The 26892-nt window shown below is 46.6% G+C and overlaps 1 protein-coding gene across 4 annotated transcripts; it reads left to right on the plus strand.

Annotated features, from left to right (window-relative positions):
- The first annotated feature begins 110 nt into the window (after positions 1–110).
- DDX17 (DEAD-box helicase 17) lies at positions 111–26892 on the plus strand. Of its 4 annotated transcripts, none has more exons than XR_006573172.1 (13): positions 111–422; positions 5412–5550; positions 12851–12950; positions 13268–13401; positions 14800–14865; positions 15191–15332; positions 19214–19374; positions 19459–19631; positions 19986–20096; positions 20539–20600; positions 20993–21052; positions 22840–24067; positions 25251–25388. XR_006573172.1 is itself a non-coding variant. In XM_044985530.1 (13 exons), the coding sequence occupies exons 1-13, from the start codon at positions 379–381 to the stop codon at positions 26756–26758; spliced, it is 1935 nt and encodes a 644-aa protein (XP_044841465.1). In that variant the 5' UTR covers positions 119–378; the 3' UTR covers positions 26759–26892. The 4 variants fall into 4 exon arrangements, 2 of the variants coding, with proteins under 2 accessions (XP_044841483.1, XP_044841465.1); XR_006573173.1 differs by having other exon boundaries at positions 23832–24067; XM_044985530.1 differs by lacking the exon at positions 22840–24067 and adding an exon at positions 26256–26892 and having other exon boundaries at positions 119–422; positions 25251–25490.

Genomic DNA, 26892 nt, shown 5'->3' on the forward strand with positions numbered 1-26892 from the left:
CGGATTTCGAGAATAGGCGCAGCGGCATTCGCCCCCTCCCCCCGGCTATTCAGGGACGGAGTTTACGCAAAATTCAAGCCGCCCGTAACGTAAGTAGAGCGGGTTGGGGCGGCCGCCGCCATTTTGTGCCGGGCGCCCGGAGGAAGAGGACGCTGTCTTGTCTCCGCGCCTGACGGGCCCTGGCGCTAAGCGAGCCGCTCTCGGCCCCGCGAACCAATCCCGACCGGATCTCTAGCCTCCCCGCTCCCTCCCCCGGGAAGTGAGGCGGCCAAGGGCGACTCCGCCGGGACACCAGTGCCGCCGCCGCCGCCGGCCGAGCCCCCCGCCCCGCGCTCCCCCCCCCCAGCTCGCGCCGCTCGGTGCCCCCCCTGCGGGACAATGCGAGGCTTCGGAGACCGGGGCCGCGACCGTGACCGCGGCGGGTAAGAGGCGGGGGGTGCGGAATCCCGGGGTGGGGCGGAGAAGTCAGGTGAGGCCCCAAGACTTGGGCGGGGGGAGCTCGGTCCCCGGCGGGAGGGGGCCTAGGTCGGGGCCTCGGAGGCAGGGTCACGTCCTAGGGCCACGGGGAGGGCTGGGTCCAATGCTAGGCGGGGTCCGGGCCTGTGAGGAGCCGAGTGACGGGCTGGGAACCCGGAGCTGGTTGTGCCCCCGGGGGGGAGGAGCCCGGTGGGGACCCTGGGTAGCCACAAGGTCTGGAAGGAATCGCCCCCGCACACCGTTGTTCCTTCTCTGCAGTGTCTGATGCGAGGAGACAGGGAAGTTTCTCCTGTGGCTGGCAGGATACTCCTTACCTGCCCCTAGGTCTGATTTTATGGCCTTTCGGAGTGAGGACTTTTATTTTGCCTTTCCTTCCTCCACACTGTTCCCGCTTTGAGCCATAAGGATCCCTCTCCCTCCAGCTGCTAACCTCCCTTTAGAAGCCTTTGCTCACCATGGACGACACACACAACTTGTAGAGTGGACCTGGGCTGGACCTGACCACTTCTCTGAATGTTATTACCATTAAAATGACCGGAAAGATTGCTATTAAATAACAATGCATATCTCTTTGGTATTCCCAGCCCCTGCTGACTGAGAGAGTGGAAACAGACCTGAAAGTTGAACGTGGGACCATTGTGTAGTAGCAGAGCCCTGATCTCAGAGACCATGGCCCTGGATTAAGCCTCAGGAGTGTGTCCAGGGTTGGGAAAAAGAAATCAGCAATCAAACACAATCTTCCATATTGCTGTGCAAAGGCCTAACAATTTGGTTCCCTACTCTTTTTATTATTCTTGATATCACTCATCATGGGGCTTCATTCAGTTTAGGAGAATCAGGTTCAGTTGAGCTCTGATTTTTGGGAGCAAAACAAAAGTATAAGAAACTATCCAATATAAAAAAATGTTTGATAGAAAATATATGAATGGTCCAGGGCTGTTGTGTTTTTTTTCCTAGTAGAAGGAGGTTAAGAAATGGCAGTACCCCAAGTTTTCCCTAAAAAAGACAAGTAGTGGGGATTAAAAAGGAGGAATCAGGCCCTGAGAGAGAGCAAATAATAAAATATACTGGCTGCTCCTGTTGTTCTTTCAGGAAAAGTGCCTGCTTGCCACATTTAAATTTATTTCCTCCTTTACTCCAGGCGAAATTCAAGAATGTTTTCCTTGCACATGGAAGTGCTTGTTAACATTATCTTTCCTAGTAGAGCAGGGGAAGTTAAGAGTTCCACTCTAATTTTATATTCACATCCTACATATATACAAACAACCCCCTTATCAAATAAAAAGATCCTTTCAGTTGTATTGCAGAGAAGAGGGCCCCACTGTACGCAGATACTTAAAGGGTCACTATCCTAATTTTAAGGCATCAGCATTTGACCTGCCTTGACATTTACATGATGTCATTTGGGGTAAAGAGATGTTTCCTTTAAAGAACTTTGCTTTCAGATTTTAAGCCATCATTGGTGTAGAACCTACAAAAGCACAATACTTTGTTCTCTTTAGAATTTTGCTGACATTGTTGATACACCTTGCATCATCAAAATGTATTATGACAGGGTTTAGAGTGACCACAGGAGAGGTAATTTAAAATCTTATTTCATCTCTATGCTAAATGAAGGGGTGTGTGACAGTGTGGGATTTACTCCTGTGGCACCTCAGGGAATAAGCATTTCTAGCCTCTGGCCCTCCCAGGACCTGGTGCCCCTTGTCTTTGGGGTGCTGCCCCCGGCAATACTCCCACAGTCTCAGGGTCTTCCCACCTAGAGGAACCCCCAACCCTCTATCCCCACCTTGCCTCAGTCATGGGCTACTGCCAGTCACCATCTAGCAAACCCCCCTCCCCCCACCCACCCAGGCAGACTGCAGTCTAAAAGCCACTCACCATAGGCAAGGGGGGGTTGGGCCTGCTGCCTCTGCCTACCCTTGGGCTGCCCCCTGGAACCCCAGTACCTATTTGGCCTTATACTAGGCCTTCAGCCTGGGGGGTTTCCAGGCTAGAGCTCCCCAGCTTCTCTAGCCTTGCTCCACCTCAAGTACTCGGATACACTCCCCAACAGCCAGGCCCCTCCCTCTCAAAGGCTAGAGAGAGTGTCTCTTTGGTTTCTGGCCCCAGCCTTCTTATAAGGGCCAGCAGGGCCCTCATTAAGCTAGCTGTGGCCTGATTGGGGCGTGTCCTCAGCTGAGGCTGCTTTCCCCAATTAGCCCCGCTTTTCCTGCCACAGCCCTTCCAGGCTGGAGCAGTGTGAGCACCCTGCTACAGGGGGAGAAAAATATTTTAGTCAAATAGAAAAGGACAGAATTGGGAATGGGGAAACTACTTGACAATGGAACTGTTAATAAAAAAAAAAAGCTTAGTTCACATAAAGGCATAAGTAATAGGCTTTGGCCCTGATGTTATTCCAAGTAATACTTTGCTTTGTTGCATATCTTTATGAACTGCTACAAAAATCTCACAAAACTTAGTTTTCTGTATTATCAAAAACTGGGTTGCGTGTGTGTATAGCTATATTGTAAATTTGTTTTGATATCGAAAACTCTGTTCCTGGACAGTTACGTACCAGAAGTTCAATACATCATGACTCTTTTTGAAAAAATCATTTCTGAGATGTAAAACAATGTTTCTAATGATTGCAGTCATCAAAAATTGTATGGTGGTATTTGAAAGATAATTGGGTACTCCACCAGTGTGCTGAATAAACTCCAGTTGGATGTTTATTTACATTCTGTTAACTGTTCATTCCTGTTGTAGGGCAAACTAGATATGGAATTTTTCTTTGCTGCTTGTCATCTACAACTCATTCAGGACTTTTTAGGACTGGGATGGTGCAGTTTTACTTTGGCACTTGAATAAGCTGCTGCTGCATTCAGTTCTGGAGATTGCTGCATTTCATTATTGGTGAAGTGATCACTGAATATCTAAGACCAATCTGGACTCAGTCACTTCTGAATCAGGGAAAATGAAATAACTCTATGCAAGTAAATAGAACTACTCTAGATTTACACCAGTGTAACTGGAATTGTAATCTGTTCCATATCAGTATGTAAAATGTCAATTACCTCAGGATCAGTGAATGAAATATGATACATATTGGGGTATTATAAATGCTAAAAGACTCACTTTTTGGAAGGCCAATCTAAAGCTATATTGTGTATAAGCAGAGCAACATGGAACTGAAATTCTGCAAACTGCATTGTGGTTCTGTGTATTGATGGCAGTAAAGCAAGCAATGTCCAAATATACAAGGCTCTGAATTTGCAAGCATTCATGCATATATTTAATTTTTACTCTCCTATTTAGTCCTATTGCCTTCATCAGAAAAATTACTCAGGTGCACACCTTCAGGTTCTAAACTAGCATAGTCTGAAGAATGTTATTCAATGATTGTGAAATGCTCCTGTAACTTGCACTGACAGTCCTAAGAAGTCATAAAAGATTCAAATCACTATTTAATTACAGATGGTTGTAAATTACTTTTATATGTTAAATATGATAAAAGTAAATAAGCAGCCATTTTAGCAATCTGATACGGAATAGAACTACATTTACAGAAAGGAGAAAAGGGCTGTCAAGACTGCAGTTTAACCAACATTTTTAACCTATAACTTAAGTGTTTTAACCAACATCAAATTAACTATAAATTTACCTTGCCTTCTACAAATGTAATCCCATTTCCTGTTCTGCTTTCTCTGAGTTCTACTCTGTATTGTCACTCTAGCTTCTCTTGGGAAATAACTTTCAGAGGACACTTACTTAACATTTAAAACATTTCCTTGCCAATATTACAAATAAAACCATGGATTATTAAAACAAAAACACTTAAAACTAATTTAGTTTTGTCCAGAGTGTAAATTTTTAATTTTTTCTCAGCTTGGATAAGGTAAACCTTTTTTGATGATAGCTTCTAGTTAGTTTCATTTTCTGGTACTCATGCATTAGCATAGAGTTATGTTGTTTCCATGGAAATACTGCAGGAGTCTTTATTCAACTGGAGTTTTAAAAAAATCAAACATTCTTTCTTGCCTTCAGATTTTTCAAAAGCTTATTCCTTATCATACTTAAAGTTAGTGTAAGGTCAAACACTAGTCTATTTAAAATAGCAGCTTCTATTGAAATCTGGCACAATAGTGAAACAATAACTGGTTTTTCTAAGAACTATTTAAAAGATATGCTGTTAAGTAAACATCTATAATTATAATAGCTAAACACTTCATGCCAATCCGTGCTTCGGTTTTCAATACTTCCCAACTGTGGTGTAGGCCAGAAAAACCATGTTTATTCTCCTTTGGATAAATGAATAATTACATATAAATCCCCACCTCTTTTAAAAATAAACAAATACAAATTAAAAGCAGGGTGGAGTGTATTCTTTATGTAGCGGATAAACTGTAATACCTGGCAGAGCTACTTAGAAATTAGTAAAGAATTAAAAACTGACGTTTTATTTTCTCTCGAGACTTTCTCATAAGTGTCTAAGAAATGGGACTCAGTTTTTTTCCCCCCATCCAAATACTTCTGCTGTGACCCTGGTAAAAATTGTGGCTGCTTTGTAATTGCTTCAGATCTGCCTAGCAAAAACTCTGATACTGATATCAGCTTTTCTCTGTGCTTTATTTGTACATTGACTGGGGCATATTAATGAGGAGGGAAAGAAAAGGTGAAAGAAGAATGGTGAAATAGTTACTTTTAATGTAGAATCTAACATTATCATTGGAGGAGTGGTAATTGGGTGGTAGACTTTACTGAAGGGAGCAAGAGTACTGAAGACCTTCCCAACCTTTGTGGCTAGCAGTATTTTAAGGACATTTTCAGAGTAACTAAAACTTCAGTATTTGTTTTAACTTAAAGATAACCATGAAAGCATCTGAGGAATCTACAAATACCAGAGCTGTGAAATCTTATAAATTTTTTTTAAAAACGTATGTTGTTACCCCCAGGTTTGGTAGTCCGCTGCCCCCAAAGAAATTTGGTAATCCAGGGGAGCGTCTACGCAAAAAGAAGTGGGACCTGAATGAGCTGCCCAAATTTGAGAAGAACTTTTATGTGGAGCATCCAGAAGTGGCCAGGCTAACCCCTGTAAGTTTCCTTCTCCTGTCCTTTCCGTTTTCAGTGCACCAGAGAATCTTTAAAAGTGGGAAAACTGGGGATATGCAGACTGTATTCTAATTGTATTTCCTCATATTGTTTTATATATACACTCTGCAGAAAGGTATTTCGAGTGCTTGCTCATGTCCATTCCAATGTAGGTGTGTGCTCGCCCCGAGCACTGCCACTGGAAAATTTTTCCCTTGGTGGTATCTGTTGGATTGGCGCTGGTGCCCCCTTGAGCCATGTGCTCATAATGCCAGTGTAAAGATTCTGTTGACCTGCAACTCCCTTAGTTCCTTTTTATGCTTGTTCTTGATTTTTCCACAAGTACTCCTCTCAGTGGACTTTGATTGTAATAGTTATCTTTATTCGTAGTAGTTACGTTTCAGTTGTTAAGTTAGTTAGATTAGCAACCCTGCTCAGCGGAGCTAGTCCTTCCTGGCAGCAGGGAATGCCTTGTGCTTTATGCCACAAACTGAAGCCTGTCAGTGACCCCCGTTCCAGCTGCCTTAAGTGCCTGGGGGAAGCTCACATGTGGGAGCACTTCAAAATCTGCAGACACTTCAAGCCCTGCACTAAAAAAGAAACGGACACCAGGCTTAGGTTCCTCCTTGGAGGTAGCACTTTGCCGTCCTTCAGAGCCTAGTCACTTGGACTTGGCGCCGAGTACTTCAGCCTCGATAAGAAGCGCCCGGGCTTCTGTTAGGAAGACTCAGCGCCATTCTACACTTCTGGCATTGAAAAAGGGTGCTTCTGCTTCTCGGGACTCCCAGCACCATCCGTCATCCTAGGTGCCAAAGAAGATCACTCTGGCAAGGAACTTTTGGTATCGTTCTCCATCGCCAGTGCTGAGAAAGAAACAGAAGACCATGGACAGGGTGCGATCCCTAGCTCCGAAGTCCACGAGGCAAAGAGACACTAACAGAGTGTGACCCATGCCGGGCCACTCTGAGACCCCTGCAACTTGCCTGATGCTTTTGACTTTGGCCCCAGAATGGACACATTTGAGGCTGGCACCGATGGACTCTCCGCTATACGAGAGCCATTGGAGCTCTGCTGCCCTGGCAATACCATCTGTGCCAGAGGTGTTCAAGAGGTATCTCTCCTGGTACCACCATCCTCTGCCGTATGGGAGATGTCAGTGGCGGCAAGAGTTCCCATGGCACCAAGGCCCTAGGTGTCGTCATAAGGGAAACCGGTCATCCTGGGGCCTTGGTGTCTCCTCCCTCCTGGCACTGTTTGCCAGTAGCAGTCGGCACCACTCTACTCTGGTTGCCTGGAAGGGAATCCTTGGAGATGGACTTGGAGGTGGAGTCATATGTCTCCTGCAGAAGCCGGCACCAACACTCTAGCCGACTTCACCCGAAGGCAGACCTGGGCCAGGGCATCACTCCTGCGGTTTGGCCACTATGATGGCCATTCTGGAACCCCTGGACTTTTCCTCCAGTCTAGGGTTCATAGTCCATAAGGTCTTACTCCATTGTATCGGAGTCTAGAGCACCTCCAGTGCCCTCCTAGGAGCAGGTCCCAGATTTTGGTACCTAGCCTGGGGCTGAATATCAAGACCTGGCACCATGAGACCCATCCTGTGCTGAGAGCAAGGAGCAATGCTCCTTGCATGCGCAGGTTTTTTCTTTCTCCTCTACAGATGAGGTGGTGATGGGAATGGACATTGTGTCCTCCCAGGTTGATTACAGGGCGCATAAGTAGCTCCTCAAAAGAGTAGCACAAAACCTGTGGATCCAGGTAGAGGAGATAAAGGAGTCCTCCATGGTCTGGTGGATATTCTAGCTGCATCTGGCCCCTCAAGAGTGACTTTACCCTTCAGTGAGGCTACTATGGATCCCATCAAGGCCTTAATGGCAGACCACAGTATGCCTTCAGCCAATGGCAAAAAGGATGGAGGAAAAGTACTTTTTTCCGGCTAAAGGGTTTGAACTCTTGGACGCTCATCCACAACTAGGCTCATTGGTATAGTATCAGCAGCCAATGAGCAGGAGTGACAGGGTCAGCAAGATCCAAGGCCAAGGATGCCAAAAAAAAAAATAGACCTTTTTGACAGACAGGTTTATTCAGCTGGCAGCCTCCAGCTCAGGGTTGCAAATCAGCAAGCGCTCCTGAACAACTATGATTTTAATACCTGGGATTGTGTGGCAAAATGTAAAGAATTATTACTGTAGGAGTCCAGATGTGAATTTGCAGCCCTAGTTGAGGAAAGATCAGTGCAAGGGCGTCTCTGCAGGACGCCTTGGATGCGGCAGACTCTACAGCCCGATCCATGGTCTCAGTGGTGGCAATGTGGAGAAGCTCCTGGCTTCAGTCTTCGGGCCTACCCCATGAGATGCAGCGGACATTGCAGGACCTCCCTTTCCAGGGTACATCGCTCTTTTTGGAGCAGGCAGACTCCAAACTGCACAGCCTGAAGGACATGAGAGCCACGCTAAAGTCCCTAGGACTGCGTATGCTAGCTCCTTCTAGGAAATACTTCAAGCCCCAACCAGCTGCTGGTTTCTTCCAGGCACCTGCCCAGTCAGACTATAGTAAGAGGGAGGAGCAGGGGCTATAGGAGAAGACCTCTGCCTCAATCTTCGTTTGTGCTGCGGGGGGAGGGGGGGAGACACCTGGCAGGGTCTAAACAGGCCTTTTGATAGGACACTTGGGGACGATATACTGGGAAAATTTGTGGAGCCAGTTTCCTTATTTTTTTGTGAACCGATTATCCCACTTCTATGAGGCGTGGGCCCGTATTACTTTGGATCTCAGGGTGCTACGCACAATAGCACTGGGACACACCCTTCCGTTCAGTTGTTCCCCTCCTTCCAACCCCCTCTCCCTGTTCCTCTTCAGGGACCCTTCTCACAAACAGCTTCTAGCCCAAGAGGTGCAGTTGCTTCTAAGGGTGAGATCAGTGGAGGAGGTTCCACAGGAGTTAAGGGGCCGGGGGCTCTACTCCCATTATTCCCTAATCCCTACAGCCAACGGCAGTCTCAGACCAATTCTGAACCTGTGAAACCACAACAGATCTGTGAAAAAGCTTAAGTTCCACATGGTTTCCTTGGCCTCCATCATCCTCTCCCTGGATCCAGGGCATTGGCATGCCACCCTCGATTTGAAGGATGCTTTCTTTCATATTTCAGTCTTTCAGAGACACAGAAGGTTCCTCAGATTTATTGTGAACCATGTGCTTCTGTTCAGCCTATCAGTTGCCCCTCAGATGTTCATGAAGTGCATGGCAGTTATGGCAGCCTTCCTGAGAGGAGACAAGGGGTTCAGGTCTACCCTTACCTCCACGACTGACTGATCAAAGATCAGACCTTGCCCACGTGGAATCCAATATAAAGTTAATACAGTCAACATTCCAGGACTTAGGTCTGCTAATAAATGTGCAGAAGTCTACTCTCTCCCTGGTTCAGAGAATAGAATTCATCGGGGTGAACCTCAGCTTGTTCCCAGCCAAAGCCTTCCTCCCGGAAGCTCGATTCCCAGCAATACGGATGCTTATAGAGAACCTCAGAAATCACCACAGCATCTCTTCAGGCATGAATTCAGTGGGCCAACACCATGTAGACACAGTCATCACACTTCCCTCATCAGTGATCACCTCCCTTCTTTGGTGGTTGGACCCACTGGCAATGTTTGCAGGAGTCCCATATTCAGGACCCCAACCATCAGTGTGTCTCATCACAGATGCTTCTTGGATGGGCTCAGGAGCTCACTTAGGGTCCCTCAGAACCTCTGGTCTCCAGAAGAGCTCTCACTACATGTCGTCAGGGAACTTTCGCCTGGGCTGCCAAGCGTTCCAACCCCACATGGCGGGCAAGTGCATATCAGTTCTCACAAACTACACAACGGTGATGTTCTATATCACACTGTGGATGAGGGGTTCATGATGCGAGGAGGCTCAGGGCTAGGGAAGAGGGTTGGGCTGTGGGGTGAGGGCTGTGGATGAGGGGTTCATGATGCGAGGGGGCTCAGGGCTAGGGAAGAGGTTTGGAGTGTGGGGTGAGGGCTGTGGATGAGGGGTTCATGATGTGGGGGCGCTCAGGGCTGGGGCAGAGGATTAGGGTGCGGGGGGATGAGGGGTTCATGATGTGGGGGCGCTCAGGGCTGGGGCAGAGGATTAGGGTGTGGGGGGATGAGGGCTCTGGCTGGGGCTGAGGATTAGGGTGCAGGGGGATGAGGGGTTCATGATGTCGGGGTGCTCAGGGCTGGGGCTGAGGATTAGGGTGCGGGGGGAATGAGGGCTCTGGCTGGGGCTGAGGGTTTGGGGTTGGAGAGGCTCAGGGTAAGGGAAGCCTGCCTTGCCAGTACTGGCGGAGGGCAGGCACTAGGACCCTGCACCCTAATCCTCAGCCCCAGCCAGAGCCCTCATCCCCCCACACCCTAATCCTCTGCCCCAGCCCTGAGCGCCCCCACATCATGAACCCCTCATCCCCCCGCACCCTAATCCTCTGCCCCAGCCCTGAGCGCTTCCCTTCCCCCCCCCCCAGCCCGGCCCCGGCGGGTCCCGCTTCCCTCCCCCGGCCCCGGCGGGTCCCGCTTTCCCCCCCCCCCTTACCCGAGCGCGTCTCCGGCGGTCCCGCTCAGAGCCGCGTGGTGAGGGGGCGGGGCTGTGAGCTCCACGCCGAGCGCAGCGCTCAGCCCAGAGCTCCCAGCCCCGCCCCCTCCCCACGCGGCTCGGATCGGGGCGGGGCTCAGGCGCTCGGACGGAGACTCGGCGCTCTATGCGCCGAGGCTCCAGGAGAGGGGCGGAGGCGGGAGCCTCCGCTTTTCTCTTGGGGGCCCCTGCGGAGCTCCCCTGGGGAGCTCCGCGGGCCGCAGGGAAGAGCTCCGCGGGCCGCATGCGGCCCGCGGGCCGCATGTTTGAGACCCCTGACCTAGCAGCTACTGTGGCTTTCCATTTGCCTGTTGAAAGATTTTTTTTGTTTATTTTTGCTCACCCTAGCGTGGCCAGATTCTTTAAGGATCTGTCCAACTTTTCCTCATATCTGGAACCCCACACCTCCTGAGGACCTCAACTTGGTCCTCAGTGCCTTAAACTCTCCTTTCCAACCTATGGCCACCTGCTCATTCCTTCATCTCTCCGTCAAGACTTCATTCCTGGTAGCTTTTGTCTCAGCTGGAAGCTGATCTGCCATACGCTGTCTTCTGTTGTGATAGGGTCATGTTATGTCCTCATCCTCATTTCCTGCTGAAGGTCAGGATATCAGTCTACCAGTATTCTTTCCCAAATCTCACCCCTTGAGGGAAGAGGCTTGCCACCATACGTTGAGATGTGTTGAGCCCCCTCATCGTCTATCTGGACAGGTCTAGATCCTTTAGAATGTCCCCATGGCTGCTAGTAACCTTCTCTGAAAGAATGAAAGGACAGTCTGCAGCCACTCAGACTATTAAAGTGAGTTTCAGGTTATATCGTAGCTTGCTCTGAGACTGCCAGGGTACAATTCCCACCTCCAGCTTACAGCCTGCTCCATCAGGGCTCAGTCTGCTTCTTTTGCCCTTCTCAAAGACATTCCTATCGTAAAAATTTGCAGGGCTGCAACCTGATCCTCAGTTCACATGATCTCCAAATGTTACGCTATCCTACCTATGTCCAAGATGAATGCATCCTTTGGCTACACAGTTCTCCAAATTGTCCTGGATCCACCTCCTCAGCATCCACTTCTTTGCTGAGTTACTGCTTGTGAGCCTCCTGTGGTGGAGCACCCATAGAGATATATACTTGGAGGAGAAGTTACTTACCTTTCAGTAACTTGAGTTCCTTGAGATGTTTTGTTCCTGTGGGTACTCTACCCCTTGCCCTCCTTCTGCTCTGCTGTGGAATCTTTTGGTATGTCTACACTACCCGCCAGATCATGGAATCATAGAATATCAGGGTTGGAAGGGACCTCAGGAGGTCATCAAGTCCAACCTCTGCTCAAAGCAGGACCACTCTCCAGACGGAGTTTTGCTTCAGGTCCCTAAATGGCCCCCTCAATAATTGAACTCACAGCCCTGGGTTTAGCAGGCCAATGTGCAAAGCACTGAGCTGTCCCTGCCCCGCTCGATCTGGTGGGCAAATCGACCCCCGAGCGCTCTCCTGTTGACTCCTGTACTCCAGCTCCTTGGGAGGCTCAGGCTGAGTCGACGGGGGAGCGGCAGCAGTCAACTCACCGCAGTGGAGACCCCACAGTAAGTCGATCTAAGTACGTCAACTTCAGCTACGTTATTCATGTAGCTGAAGTTGCGTAACTTAGATTGATTCCCCTCCCCCCAGTGTAGACCAGGGCTTTGGCTCTGTAGTTGAGAAGAACCTGGAGCATCAGCAGATCTGTCTCCATATACATCCTCGCTTGGGAGTAAGAGGCTTCGTAGTGCGTGGGTGGACACAGTTGATTCACATCTCCAGTCGAGCACGTGGGGGTGCGTGCATCCTACAATGATGAATCCCTGGGGACAAAACATCTTGAACTCAAGTTACTGAAAGATAAGTAGTCTTTCCTTAATTGCCTTATTTACACCCTGCAAAGGGATATCAACTTTAACTCATTTTTTAAAAAAACCACAAATTTCATTAGTTGCAAGTACCGCACTGCATTTGAATGCCCCTGTTAATTTTTGTTGTTTTACAATCCCATGTTTGTATTTTCAAAATGTTTTTCATCTCCTCTGTGTCTATGTGAAGGAGTCTCACAAATGGGAAAGTAACAATAGGTTTAATCCAAAACATACATTAGTGGGAGTCTTTCCATTGAGTTCCCTAGGTTTTGGATTAGGCCCTTTACTGGGGGAACAGTGAAACGGACTTGGTGCAAAGTGCTGTCAAATGTGCAAAGTAAACTGGAAAGGTAGAGAGAGATTTTTCCTGATTCTTCAGTTAAGCTAACCCGGGATGTTACTTATAACAATAAATAGGTACAAATGTTTCAGAAAATGTTGTCAGTATCCCACTTAAAAAATATTTGGGCCTTAATTTATCGTTGCTATGTTTCTGAGAAGTGTTTTCCACAAGAAAGGAAATGTTAGTTCACAAGTGGTTCTCAGCAGCAGTTCTGGGTTAGGGCTGCTACTGCATGGAGCTCCCATTTAATTGCATTGATGGAAAGAGAGGGACCACCCTGTTTCATGCCCCATCCTTAGTGAGTAGAAATCTATTTTGCTTCCTTACACAATCAGACCTCTCAACCAGGCTTCCAGCTAAAGCATTTGTGGAATTTATTAATAGTTGACATCAGAAACGTGTATTAAGTTGCTGCTGACAACCTGGAATTTTGTGTTTTTTGTTTTTTTTCCCCCTCCACCTAAATAGTATGAAGTTGAAGAACTGCGACGAAAGAAAGAGATTACAGTTAGGGGGACAGATGCCTGCCCCAAACCTGTGTTTGCCTTCCACCATGCTAACTTCCCACGTGAGTATTCTGTCATTCAATATGCTGATGTTGTTGGGGTAAGGGAGGAGTGCTGGACTAACACCCTTCTGATCAGACCTGTTTGGTTCTAGAAAGACTGTCAGATCTAGTGGAGCTTTAGAGATCTTAATCAGAAAAGTAAACCTTTAAGGAATCCTCCAGCTTGTCATATCTGAGATTCTCAAAGTGAGAAACCTTAAATTGCTCCCAAACTGGGTTCTGTAGGAAAATTTCCCCAGCACTTCTGTCTTCAAACTGATGGCTTTTACTCAGACGTACATAGTTTGTGTTCTTCACTTTTTTTGTTTAACTTGCAGAGTATGTAATGGATGTCTTGATCGATCAGAATTTCACAGAACCCACTCCAATTCAGTGCCAGGGCTTCCCATTGGCCCTCAGTGGCAGAGACATGGTGGGCATCGCTCAGACAGGCTCCGGGAAGACATTGGCAGTATGTGTTTGTGACCATTTCCTCTTAATTACTTTGTATGAGTTTCTTCTTGCTTTGCATCTCTTGGTTGGTCATTCAGACATGTGCAAAGGGAGGGTTATAGCATTTTAAAGCACGTTCGGTCTGTGTTGTAAGTGGGATAGTTAAGTAGTAATGAGCATGTGGTTTGTTTTGTGTGCCTGATCTTGTCTGTTTTCTATTTGGCTGGCCCACAGCCAATGTTTCCATTTTTTAGAGGAGAGCATATGTTTGGTTTTTTTTTAAATGGACCTCACTTACTGGTTGACTTAGTTACACAAGTTAAAATCACAAAGGATAATACAGGCTCGTACGTTCCACTTACATAAGCTGGAGTTGTAGGCAGTGTTCCCTCTAATTTTTCCAACCCGTGTGCAGAATGAATTTTATGTGCACATCACCTCCATATTGGTGCACATAACAAAACTAATGTGGCAGGGGTGGGGCCAAGGGGTTTGGCATGTGGGATGGGGCTGGGGCGGAGAGGGGATCTGGGGTGGGGCCAGGGACAAAGGGTTTGAGGTGCAGACTGCGACAGGGAGAGAGGACTCCTCCCAGCTCTCTCTCCCCACAGCAGCACCTGTGCTGGAGAGGAGAGATGCCTCTCACATGGCCCCTGCAGGTCTGGGCTGGGTTGGGGCCGGGGGAGGGGCACCCCTCCTCTGGACCCAACCCAGCCTGGCCCGGGGCTGCCGCGGCCGTGGGACAGGCGCCACAACCCAGCCTGGCCTGGGGCTGCCGTGGCTGTGGGACAGGCCGTCCCTCCCCCTGCTGCAGCCTGGAGTGCACCCAGCGCTCGCTAGGCATTAGGTGACTCCCTGGCTCTTGCCTGGGGGAGCACATTGAGCTGCCACGCGGGGCATAATGGCAAAGATACGCTCCTCCCTTTTCGTGCACGGCACGTTTGAGTTGCCTTGCTGCCAGTGTGCCAGAGCCTTGGTGCGAGCAGGGCTCTGTGGCAGCTCCGGGCCAGGCTGGGTTGGGGCCGCGGGAGAGAGACACTCTTCCCCCAGCCACAACAGATCTGTGGCTGGGTTGGATTGCGTCGGGGGCTGGGAGAGAGGAATCCCCCCCCACCACCACCACCCCGCAGCCCTGAGGGCCTGCACAGTGCTTAATAGGCCACGCAGCTTAGGGGGAACTTAGGTTGTAGGTGCTCATTAATTCAGAAAGTTGGCTGTCTTTTATTATGTATCTAAATGTAGACATCCAAGTTTGAAAGGTTTATTTTACAGCCACTAAAGCATGCGGTACTTGCCACTGCTTGAGGAAGGATGTTAAGCTAAATTCTCCATTACCAGGATTCAATATGATGATCATTGGCATGATCTAATATGGAAAACCCGTTTCTTAATTTTCATTAATTTTCTTCTATTTCAGTACTTGCTGCCTGCAATTGTTCACATTAACCACCAGCCATATTTGGAGAGGGGAGATGGTCCAATTGTAAGTGCTACTCAGTTTTTTCCTATTTACATGTATAATATGCAGTTAACAGAAATGTGTCGATGAATTTTGCACCACAATGCCATAAAGAGGAAGTAGAGAACTGCTCATTGTAGCAGTGTGGGTAGCATGTTCCGTGTATCAAAAGCCCAGAGATAATTATCAGCATGTACTTGAGCCGCTGTTAGTTGTTTTTTAGGTAATTGAGTGCTGACAATCTAGTCAATTCTGCCTCTGATATCTGAGCAGAGATAATTAATTATCTTAGCTTGACACAGTGTTCTCCACTCAGCTATCCTGGATGGTTTTTGTTTTCCTCCCGCAGTGTTTGGTTCTAGCTCCCACCCGAGAGCTGGCCCAGCAAGTCCAGCAGGTGGCTGATGATTATGGCAAATGCTCAAGACTTAAGAGTACCTGCATATATGGAGGAGCACCCAAAGGTCCCCAAATCCGAGACCTGGAGAGAGGTAATGGTATTCTTGTGTTTACAAATTCACTGTTGCAGGAGCTGTGTTTAAGGTAGCAGGAAAATCTGATACTGTAAAATATAGTAAGAAGTAGTGGTATGTTAGTTTGTTTTGTTTTTTTAAGCCTGTTTGGGAAGGTGCTAAGCATGATCACAGCCCCATCTACTGCTACAATTCATGGCAATTGTATCTCCAGTCAGAGTGATGGTGTGCATACAACAGTACCAGTCATCCATATTTGTCTTGTAACTTATTTAGATGGCTGTTTTTCCTCCCCTTTTTTCTCTGTGCATCTTCCCCATATGACAATCTTTACAGTTGCCAACTTTCTAATTCCATAAAATGGAACACCCTGCTCCGCCCCTTCCCTGAGGCCACACCCCTTCCCTGAGGCCCTGCCCCCCGCTCACTGCATTCCCCGTCCCTTGGTGGCTTACTTTTCCCCACCCTCACTCACTTTTACTGGGCTGAGGCAGGGGGGTTGGGGAGGGGGTGAGGGCTCGGTCTGGGGGGGTGGACCTGGGGATGAGGGGTTCGGGTTGCAGGAGGGGGCTCCATGCGGGGGGGCGAGGCAGAGGGGTTCAGGGTGTGGGAGGGAGCTTTGGACAGGGGCTGGGGTGTAAGAAGGGGGTGAGGGCTCCATCGGGGGGGATGGGCTCTGAGGTGGGGCCAGGGATGAGGGGCTTGGGGTGCAGGAGGGAGCTCCGGGTTGGGGCGTGGGCTTACCTCTGGCGGCTCCTGGTCAGCGGTGCAACAAGGCTAGGGCAGGCCTCCTCCTGCCTGTCCTGACTCCACTCTGCGCCCTGGAAGCGGCCAGCAGGTCCGGCTCTTAGGCAGAAGCGTGGTAGGTGGTTCTGCACCCTGCTCTCGCCCTCAGGCGCCGCCCCTCCCCCCCCCCCCCCCCGCAGCTCCCATTGGCCACGGTTCCTGGGCAATGGGAGTGTGGGGCTGCAGCAGCACACAGAGCCCTGTGCCTATGGCCCCCCCCCTTCCCCGGCCTAAGAGTCAGACCTGCTGGCCACTTCCGGGGTGCAGCATGGAGCCAGGACAGGTAGGGACTAGCCTGCCTTAGACCCGCCACTCCGCCAACCATACTTTTAACCGCCGGCGGTGTTGACCAGAGCCACCAGGGTCCCTTTTCGACCGGGTGTTCCGGTCGAAAACCAGACACCTGGTCACCCTAAGTGTCCCCTTCTCCCTGTTTATTGGGAAGAGACCATATTTATTGACTGTGGGTCAATGTTTAGGATTGACTGACTCCCTCGGGTTGAACTCCAAGCATTCTGCCTCCAAAGTTGTATAAACGGTCAACCTCAATTTCTTCGTATACAGCAGAACTTCTTAAAAAATCTACAAGTTTCCTTCAGACTCTTTTGTTCTCAGAGGCTTGCCTTCGTAAACTGTATCTTCAGTTGGACTGGAGGAGTGGGGGAGAATTGGCATAATTTCTGGAGTGTGATTTACACTAGAAAATTAGGTTGGCATGACTGTCGTTCAGGGGTGTGAAAAATCCACACCCCTGAACAACATAGTTAAGCTGACCTAAGTCCCTGTGTTGACCTAGCACTGTCTACAGAAGAATTCTTCCGGCAACCTACCTACTGCCTCGTGGCTAAGAGAGGTGAAAACATTATCTACGCCATTGGGAAAACCCTTTCCATCAGTGTACGTTTTGCCTACACTGAAGCCCTACACTTCGCAGCTGTGCTGCTGTAGCTTGTTAAGTCTAGACATACCCTACTCCTACGGCATTAACTTCTCTACCCTATTTCTCCTCAAAAATAGTGACACCAAGGGGAAATAATAAATGCTCTACTGTTTCTCAGCTTTCTGAAGCAGTCCTTGGATGCAAGAATGCACAGCCTGCATGGGCCTCTGAAAGATTAGGTGTCCTCTGAAGCGCTTAAGGCCAAATCCCCTGCACAGCAACTAGGGAGCTTTTCTTATGCGTGGTCAACATACCTTTTCTAACTGCAATCAATTCCATAAGGATGGTTCAGAGTTAAACATGTGCCACCAAGATAAAATAGTGCCCAAGAGTCACCCAGTCTTCCCAAGGTCAACTTCATTGATCCAAGAATGTAGGGTTAATTTCATTCTGCCCCAAACCAAAGAATCATAACAATAGAATGGCATGAGCAAGATGGGAGGAGGTCTGTCAAGGTATATCTAAACTGCACAGACCTCTTCAGGAAATCCATGTTTCTCTTATACATCCCTGCAGTCAAAGAAAAGACCTGTTCCAAAGCTTCAGTATTCCCATTGATAAAGGCATGCATAGCAGAAGCCTAAAAGACCAAAGGTGCAGCCCCACCCAAGAAAATCTTCACACAGTCCAGTAGAGAAGCAGTGAGTTCCTGGGTGGAGAGGTCAGAACTCAAGAAGAGATCTGTGGAGCCACAGCTTGGTCCCTTGTCACGCTTTCTCCAGGTGTTAAAAAGTAAACTTCCTCTCTAGGAGTGTAGCATATGATTGGAAAGTGCTGTAGAATATGGTGCCCTGCGTCTTTCAAATTGCCCTCCTTTTTCTGTAAATAGTTGATCAGAATCCTCTTCTCACTGTAAACGCTCTCAAATATAGAGAGTACAGAGAAGGGGAAAATTTGTTTTCAGCTATAAATTTTCTTTCTGGGATTCTTTTATGACCAACTGTTTACACTGCTGTGGAGGAATGAATTAACTTCAGTGTGTGTTCAATAGAGTGGATCTAGGAGTCTTTCTCTTGAGTCTCTACTTTGACCTTTTGACTCAAGGCTCTGTTACAAATGTTTGTTCTATATGTTGTCCTTAAGTATATTAGTATTTTTTCCTCCAGCTTTGGAAGCTGCTGTTCTTGGAATTTGGTCTGAAGTCCTGGCCTAGAACTAAAAGGTTTGGTCTGCCACAAGCAGCTAGGGAGACTGTTGGATATGGAGTTTCTCAGAGAGGAAAATTCTCCCTTCCTCCGTCTCTAAACTGTTTACTGAACAGCTTCCATGAGTTTGGAGGGCTTAACTGTGAGACTCAAGTGGAAATACTGTCTCCTTTTTAGGAACATAAGAATTGTCATACTTGACTATTAGTCTGTTTAGGCTTATATCTCAAATAGTAGCAGATGCTACAGAGGAAAACAGATGCCTATCTTCCATAATAATTGCCTAATTTAAACGATACTGTACACCATTTCCTCTTTCTGTATACAAAGCCTTCTGAGAAAATGAAAGGTTGAGCTATCTAGTAGCTGTTGAACAGGGTGTGGCTTCCTGTGTTACTACAAAGGGGCTGATTAGATATAATATTGCAGTGGTTCTCAAACTTTTATAGTGGTGACCCTTTTCACACAGCAAGCCTCTTGAGTGCCACCCCCATATAAATTAAAAACACTATTTTTATATATATATAAATGCTCGAGGTGAAGCGGGGTTTGGGGTGGAGGCTGACAGCTTGTGACCTCCCAGGTCATAACCTCATGACCCCCTGAGGTTCCCGACTCCCAGTTTGAGAACCCCTGCAGTATGGGAAACTTAGTTGGGACTTAAACTTTTTTTCCTCTACAAACTGAGCTCTCTAGAGTTAATAGCTTTGGATGAGGGGGATTCAGCTGGACTAGAAGCATAGGTTAATTTTACCTTTTGTGCTGTTGTTGAGTCTTTACATTTCCTCTTCCATGTAATTTCTGGGAGGAGGCTGTCTGCTCCTGGACTGTATTCAAGGTTCTAATGGTAGTGTAACAGTAACTTCAGAATGGTTAATAAAATGATTAAGGATGCCTAGAGTTCCAAGTAAAATCGTAGTGGCTCAGTCTTGGGCACACATGTAAGGGAAGTGTTATAACAAATTTACTGTCAAAAGTGGTTTATTGTGACTGTAGAAATATAAGCCTGTCCCTCTTGTGTGTTGAAGGCGTTGAGATCTGCATTGCCACACCTGGCCGCTTGATTGACTTCCTGGAGGCAGGAAAGACCAACCTTCGCCGATGTACGTACCTTGTGCTGGATGAAGCGGATAGGATGTTGGATATGGGCTTTGAACCCCAAATTCGTAAAATTGTTGACCAGATAAGGGTACGTGAACCTCTGACTTATAGTTTCCTTCAAATTTCCACTCAAAATATATCATCCAAATAACATCCTTTCCCTTTCTTTTAGCCTGACCGGCAAACTCTGATGTGGAGTGCCACTTGGCCAAAGGAAGTGCGCCAGCTTGCTGAGGATTTTCTGCGTGACTATGTTCAAATCAATGTGGGCAACCTGGAGCTGAGTGCTAACCACAACATCCTGCAAATAGTGGATGTATGCATGGAGAGCGAGAAGGACCATAAGTATGGCCGTTGTTCTGCTGTCCCAATTTTTTTGAGCCGGAGAGGAGGAGGGAGGCTTAAAACCTTTGTTGCACAGGAGTATTTTTCAAAATGATCAGTCCACTGCAGTTAACTTGCAGTCATGTAACTTTTCACTACTGAGACTTACTAACCAATATAATCCCATAGTCATCTAGTTGCTTGTAGCTGTTCCCTAATGTTATTAAATACTAAGATAATTTAACTCTTCATAAATAGTACTGAACCAGTTTTCTTTTAAGTGGTTGCTTATTACAGGCGTTCTCTCAAAATAATAAGTTGAAAGCTCTCTCCTGTGTTCTTGTAAATACATCTTAGCTCTTCCTTTTGTTTTAGACTAATTCAACTGATGGAAGAAATCATGGCTGAGAAAGAGAACAAAACTATCATATTTGTTGAGACGAAAAGACGATGTGATGACCTCACCCGAAGAATGCGCAGGGATGGGTGAGTATCTTGTTTACAGTTATTTCCCGTTAGGAATCCCTAAACTGTAGTGTGGGGAAGAGCAGGAGGAAATGCTTATGTTGCTAGTCTTGGAAGTGATCTTTCCCTTCAGCCCCTTAGCCAGATGCAATGCTGGGGCTCCTGGAAGGTTCCATCACATTGAAGCACTATATAAGAGGTACAGCGTGCTGGCCTACTTGGGACATAATGTGTATGAGACTGCCAAGGCAAAGGGGTTTTATCAGTATAATAGGCATGATTGGATTAAGCACTAGTTATTAGTACCTGTAAGAATGATAAGTGCTTTCAGCCTCTACCGAAACAAAGGAGGGAAAGAATGCATGAATATTTCTTAATGATTTTAATCCTTGCCTGTTTTCTCTTAACATTAATAAAACTTTTTGTTACCTCACTAAAATCATGTGCATCTTCCATTTGGCAGCTGGCCAGCTATGTGTATCCATGGAGACAAGAGTCAGCCAGAAAGAGACTGGGTACTTAATGGTGAGTGCAGTGTCTAGGAGAGCTGATAACTGGAACTACTGAAGAACTTCTGCTCGGTTTAGGCAAACATGTTTTCCCCCTGTGTTTCTGTCTTTCTCTCAGATGCACACACTATCTGTGTTAATTGATTTACCTGTAGTCCTACAATGGTTTTGTTTAGCCTTTTTACTTGTTAATTTCAGTACTGGTTGGTTGTTGCAGAGAACCACTCCTCTGTCTAACCCAAAAGGATTTGACAACTTCCAAGCAGTCTTTGTGTGCGTCCCATGTTTCGCTCTCAAAAAAAAATTCCCATCCTGTTTGGATTCTGGAAAGGTCATACATAAGTTAAATCCACAGCCTTCAGCATAGTTTGTGACTCCTAGTTTTCACAGTGGATTCTTGTTTTGCAGAATTCCGTTCTGGAAAGGCTCCTATCCTCATCGCTACAGATGTTGCATCTCGTGGGCTAGGTTTGTACATACAGGCCTCTCTTGCCTGCTGCTCCATATTTTTCTTCTTTGAACTCAAAAATATTTTCTTAAATTCAAAGCGTGATTTTCCCCCACATGTGAAATACCTTTTTTTAACATTACTCTTTTTTTTTCTTTCATATTCAAAGTCTCTTCCTGCTCCTAATGAACAGGCTTTGGTCTGCAGCAAGGCCTAGGCATGACTAATCGATCGCCAAGAGGGAGAAGAGACGTCCAATTATGCAACCCAATCCTTCCACTGCACCCACTTCCTCCCCACTTCCAGCTTTTTGCGGCTGGATGGCTAGGGCTGGATTGCTCCCAATTTACAGAGGGGATCAAATAATAGTTGAAATAGAGTCGTGTGGAGGAGTAGGTCAACATAAAATAATGAACAATACATAGGTGAAATATACAGATAAATCCCTGCATACACATAATTTCCCCATCAGATGTGCTCACATCTGGGAAAGCATTGCTCCAGCTTTTCTGTTTTCACAAACAGCCTTCCCAGCTCTGTGTTGGTTGTAGGCAGGTTCTATTATATGCCTTCAACATATACTGTCCAAGTGTGGTGTTGGATCAGAATTACATAGATCATTTTCACATCAATGAAATAAACTTTCTGGATGCATAAGTTAAAACACCCCCTTTTAATAAGTATATTTGTAGTATGAAACCTTTGTGTTTAACATTAACCTTGCTCCCTTATACGTTTGCCCAGTATAAGTTTAGAAATATTCTAAAGCAATTTGGGTCCGTCTGCATTCTTACATTTTCCAGACGTGGCAAAGACCATTTCTGAGGGCCATATACCAGAGTTAGTGCCTCAGTGGTCTGATCCATTGTGGCAGATCTTAAGTAAAACTATTGCAAGTGATCCATCAAGAAGCACAGAGGGAATTTCTGTGATTACAGAAGAGTTTTAGTTATTTGAAACCGTTTTTTATATCCTGAAAGGGTGGCTGCACTGTGCATCTCAAGGTCATTTAAATGTTGGCAAACTAGTGTGAGACTTGGCAGCCTTCATTCACATAACCTTCACCCCACCCCCACCCCCAAAATTGTCTAACACTTCCTCTAAGAGGTGATCATATGGACTTCAGTCTCTGCCCTCTAGGGTCATGTCTGGACCTGTGCAGTTAGAACTTGGGCCTGTTGGGAGAAGGGACTGAGGCCGGAAACTAGTTTTTATGAAAGAGAGCTGCTTTCTGTAGCAGTGTTTTTTTTAAACAGGCTTGCTATGTGCTGGTAGCTTCTTTGTGCATCTTGCCTAGACATTTAAAAAAGCCCCACCCCCCAAAATGCTCCCCCAAAACAACTCAATTGGATACCTCTCGAGAAAACACTCTCCCTGTTCCCCCTGCCCCACTTCACCCAAGCTGTGGGGGAAAGGTACCATAGTCTGTTTCTTGTTACTAAACAACATCTCTGCTTGTTTTGGGGCCCTGAGTTTGCTGCTTTTTAAAATAAAGTCACTTAACTGGCAAACTTCTGGACAACTTCCTCCAAGATCCTGGAAAGTGAAGGCTACTACATAAATAACTTAAAACAGGGGTGCGCGCTTTTTGGCTGAGTCACCAGGGCCTTCCCTCATCCCAATGGAATATTGGTTTCCAAAAAGCTCCTTCCAGGTAAGTTCTGGGACCCATAATGACTTCTTTGTGATAATCTCCAGGAGCGAGGTCCTCCCTCTGCACTGATATTTTTTTTGTTTTTGTTTTTGTTACTCTTCACTCTGTTAAACTAAAAACATTGAATTTATTTTGTTTTGTTTTCTTTAACAGAAGCTTTGATATCAGCTGCAGATCATTCTCAGTGCAGGGTCGGGGGCATATCTGCACTGGTGGTCGAAGCAGCTCTCTAGACAAGCATGTCTGCTAATTTATATCACTCCTGATTAACAGTCAGAGACTCGATCTGTGCCATAGGGTATTCCGGTTGTCTGACAAAGGGTGTGTGTCCCAGGCAGCTGGCCAGATCACTTTTACAATTTGTTCTTGATCTTGCTACAGTATCTTCTAAAAATGCAGGAAGATTGACTGTGCACAAATACATGGAGCATGCTAGACTGGAGAAACCAAATCTTGTACTTGCTCTGATCTTTCTTCAGCCTGATATGTGCACATACAGGACCACCTTATTAATCTGGAGAACATCCCCTGCCTTTTCTGGCCTTCCCCTCAAAAAAATCAAGTCAGCAGTGTCTGTGCTATTAGCTACAATTCCGGGCGCTTTCTGCCAGGAAAGCGCTTCCCTGTATCCACTTGGTAATTCAACTCGCTTTGCTGCTCATGGATGTGCGGAATGGGATTGGCTAAGGATCACGTAGCCTGCTGCTTGTCAGACTCTAGTTAAACTCTGTCTGTGAAGATGTGATTGTGCCTATCATATTTGCCCCTCCCTTACCTTATACTTTTACCATTAAAATATTCTTTGTTATTGCACCAAGGACCCTAGTTGGAGACTCGCGCAGCCCCCTGTGAAATCTGCCTTCTCACTCCCTTTTTGGTGTGATTCAGGACTTTGGAGTCAGCAAAGACTAAGGAGACCCCTTTGCTGTAATAAGAAACAGACATAAAGTCCCCTCTTGCCACTACAAACCCATAGTTTTTATTTTCTCCCTGTCCCCTCTTTGAAATTGAGAAGTCTGGGCAATAGATGCAGTCTGACCCTTTGGATATATTTTTTCTATCTTCATTTTTTTGACATTCGCCCCTATTAACCCCGGGTGGGGCCAAAAAGCGTTGGAGGACCTGAAATTTTTACCTGAACCCAGGTTCTCCGGCACTTCACAACCAAATGGGGCTACAGAGAAGCATCTAAGCCAGTTCACAGAGCGAGCGTGTGTGGGGACTTCTCGCTGCCATGGACCCTTGATGCATGCTCCCCGCGCTCCAGTGGTCCCGTGTCAGAGGGCGGAGTTTTCGAAAGGAGGCCGCCAAAAATAAAAGGCAAAGAGACGGGATCGGCTGCAGCGGTTTCCCACAGGAGGAGGGAGTGTGCATCGGTCTGGTAACAAACAGAGAATGTTTCTCTTTTTAAAAAAAAAAAAAAAAATTACAAAAATCTGTGTTTTATCTTGGATATTTTCTGAATATTCTTCTTAAAATGCAGATTTTTTTCATGAACTGTAAGGACATTTTTTATTGTAATACCATTCTATTTTAACATTGCTTACCATAGCAAATATTTCTGCTACTGTAGGTGTTTTGACTAAAACGTTACACTAACATTTACTTAGTTTCTGCCCCATAAATTTACAAAAATCTGATTTCCCAACAGAGAATAGAATATTTTGATATCTCCTAGGGTATAATGGCATTTTTGCATATACAGCTTTTTTGTCTTTTTGAACACTCACACGGTTCAGTCTAACGTTTGAAGTTTTGACTTGGACAACCTTAAATTCTATGACTCAGATTCAAAAGTTTGCTAACACTGGGCTTAGTAGCATGGTGAAATGTTAGTGCAACGCATTCTCATGATAACTAAGAAGGCAGGTAAAATGTCTTAGTTGTGGTTTGATATATTTTTTTAAAACAATAAGTTGGCAGAGTTTGACTACCGTGATATAACTGGGATGCCTTAAATTCTAGGATAGGGGAAGTCATTCATTATATTTTATAGTCCTTAAAATTCATAGCAAAGTAAAAGCCTTTCATTTTTAATTTTCATGTGCTTGATTGGAAGGTAAGTGATCTCATTGCAGTTAGTCTTTAATAGACTTCTCCCAACAGAGTAAAAGTCTCCCTGTGGCAGATCTCTCCCTCTTCCACCCCAGCTTGCTGTGTCCACAACAATGGTGGCATTTTTATTTGTTCCAGATCATGTTTCTCTGAAGGAGAGGGGACTAAAGTCAGTTAACAAATTCAGATGGTATTGTGTAAAGAACCTCTCACGTGGCACAAAGATGCAACAAGGGAAGGGTGAATTTGAATGGAGAGAACTGCTTTAAGACTTGCCATCAGTTTTCAGGTCATTGGCCTTTGACCCATGCGTGGCTCAAATTTAAACCTTCTACTCTTTTGGGATGAGTCTCTTGTTTTTATTCCGTTCAGTTACTAACTTGTTTTTTTCTCTTATTACTGTCACCTGCATTCGTGCTCCCCACCTTTCGTTGGCACGTCCTTCTCTTCCTCTTCCCTTTCCTCCACCTACCCCCTCACTGTGCTTCGCTACCTGGGCACCTCGCAAGATGTGGAAGACGTTAAGTTTGTGATAAACTACGACTATCCAAACAGCTCTGAGGATTACGTGCACCGAATCGGCCGCACTGCCCGTAGCACCAACAAGGGCACTGCCTACACCTTCTTCACACCGGGGAACCTGAAACAGGCCAGGGAGCTGATCAAAGTGTTGGAGGAAGCCAACCAGGCCATCAATCCGAAACTGATGCAGCTTGTGGACCACAGAGGAGGAGGAGGTGGTGGTGGAGGTAAAGGCAAACGGGAAGGGGTTAGAAAGATGGAATAGGTGCTCCATCTTGAAAGAGAATAGGTGTAAAGAGGCAGAGCAAAACACCTTAATAATTAAACCATCTCAACATCAGACTGCTGCTGTCTTGCTTATTATACGTAAACTTATAGTAATAAATATTTAATATAAAACCCAGTAATTTGGGGCATACATACCCAATTTAGGGGTCCTTTTAGCTAACTGAAGGAGGGTGTTCAGTGTTTCAATCATAGCCATAGGATTTATTTCCCCAAACTGTGTCCTGCAGAGAACTGCCTCTGGGTGAATTGGTAAAATAGTTATATTTCCTGCAGCCATGTCCTGCTTCCCACCTAATTGAACCACAGTCAGTAATCTGATACACTCCCCCTTCTTACAGGGTGGAGTGCTGCATCTCAGTCCACAAGGAAACAAACGAAATTTGACCCAGTCAGTTTTAAGTCAGTGCTATATTTCTTCCAGTGTATTTCTGTTCTGCTCGCTCTCATATCTTGGGGTAGATCAGGATACAGGATTTGAATTTGGTATCCACAGCATGGATAAAAAGAAGGGCCATGGGCAAAGTTGTGCAGGAATATTTTGTGACACAGTCAACTGAAAATGTTATGGCCTCTGTCCCTATTGTCATGGAACTGTTGACTTTAGTGGTGAGGGAATAATTAAAACCATTGTGAGAATTCAGTGCTTTACAGACCTTCTTATTTGAGTTATCCACAGTACTGAACCCCACTGTATTCACTACCAGGAGGTCGTTCTCGTTACCGTACTGCTGCCAGTTCAGCCAACAATCCTAACCTGATGTACCAGGATGAGTGTGAACGGAGGCTCCGGGGAGTAAAAGATGGCCGGAGAGACCGTGACCGTGGCGACAGTTTTGCCAATGGAGCGAACAAAACCTATGGCAGTGCTTATGGAAGTCCGAATTCCGCCTTTGGGGCTCAGCAGAGCCAATATGGCTATGCCCAAGGGAGCTATGGAGCAGCTGCCTATGGCACAAGTGGTTATGGCACTGCAGAATACAATGCTAGTGGCTATGCTGCCGCTAGCACTGCCACCGCTGGGAGAACCGCTCAAACCGCCACCCAACCGCAGTATGCAGGGATAGCTCGGTCAGGCCAGCAGCCGCAGCCTCTCATGTCACAACAATTTCCTCAGCCTCCGGCCACTAACATGATAGGCTATATGGGACAGACTGCCACATACCAGTATCCCCCACCTCCCCCACCCCCTCCTCCTTCACGCAAATGAGACCACTTGGCTGCTGGTGACCAGTCTAGACCTCTTGCATTTAAAGGACCCTTTTCTTTCTTTCTTTTTTCCCCACTGTATTGTCTTTCTCATGCAGGTTAGATTTTGCATTCATCATCCCAATTCCTCCTTCC

Source organism: Mauremys mutica, chromosome 1 (genome assembly GCF_020497125.1).
Source record: "Mauremys mutica isolate MM-2020 ecotype Southern chromosome 1, ASM2049712v1, whole genome shotgun sequence".
Taxonomy (NCBI): Eukaryota; Metazoa; Chordata; order Testudines; family Geoemydidae; genus Mauremys; species Mauremys mutica.

What these genes read in the sequence shown, in the direction of transcription:
- DDX17 (XM_044985530.1), top strand. Translation starts at nt 379, where the DNA reads ATGCGAGGCTTCGGAGACCGGGGCCGCGACCGTGACCGCGGCGG. An exon ending in AAATTGTTGACCAGATAAGG is followed by an intron (nt 19,375 to 19,458) that starts GTACGTGAACCT and finishes CCTTTCTTTTAG; the next exon opens with CCTGACCGGCAAACTCTGAT. An exon ending in CGAAGAATGCGCAGGGATGG is followed by an intron (nt 20,097 to 20,538) that starts GTGAGTATCTTG and finishes TCCATTTGGCAG; the next exon opens with CTGGCCAGCTATGTGTATCC.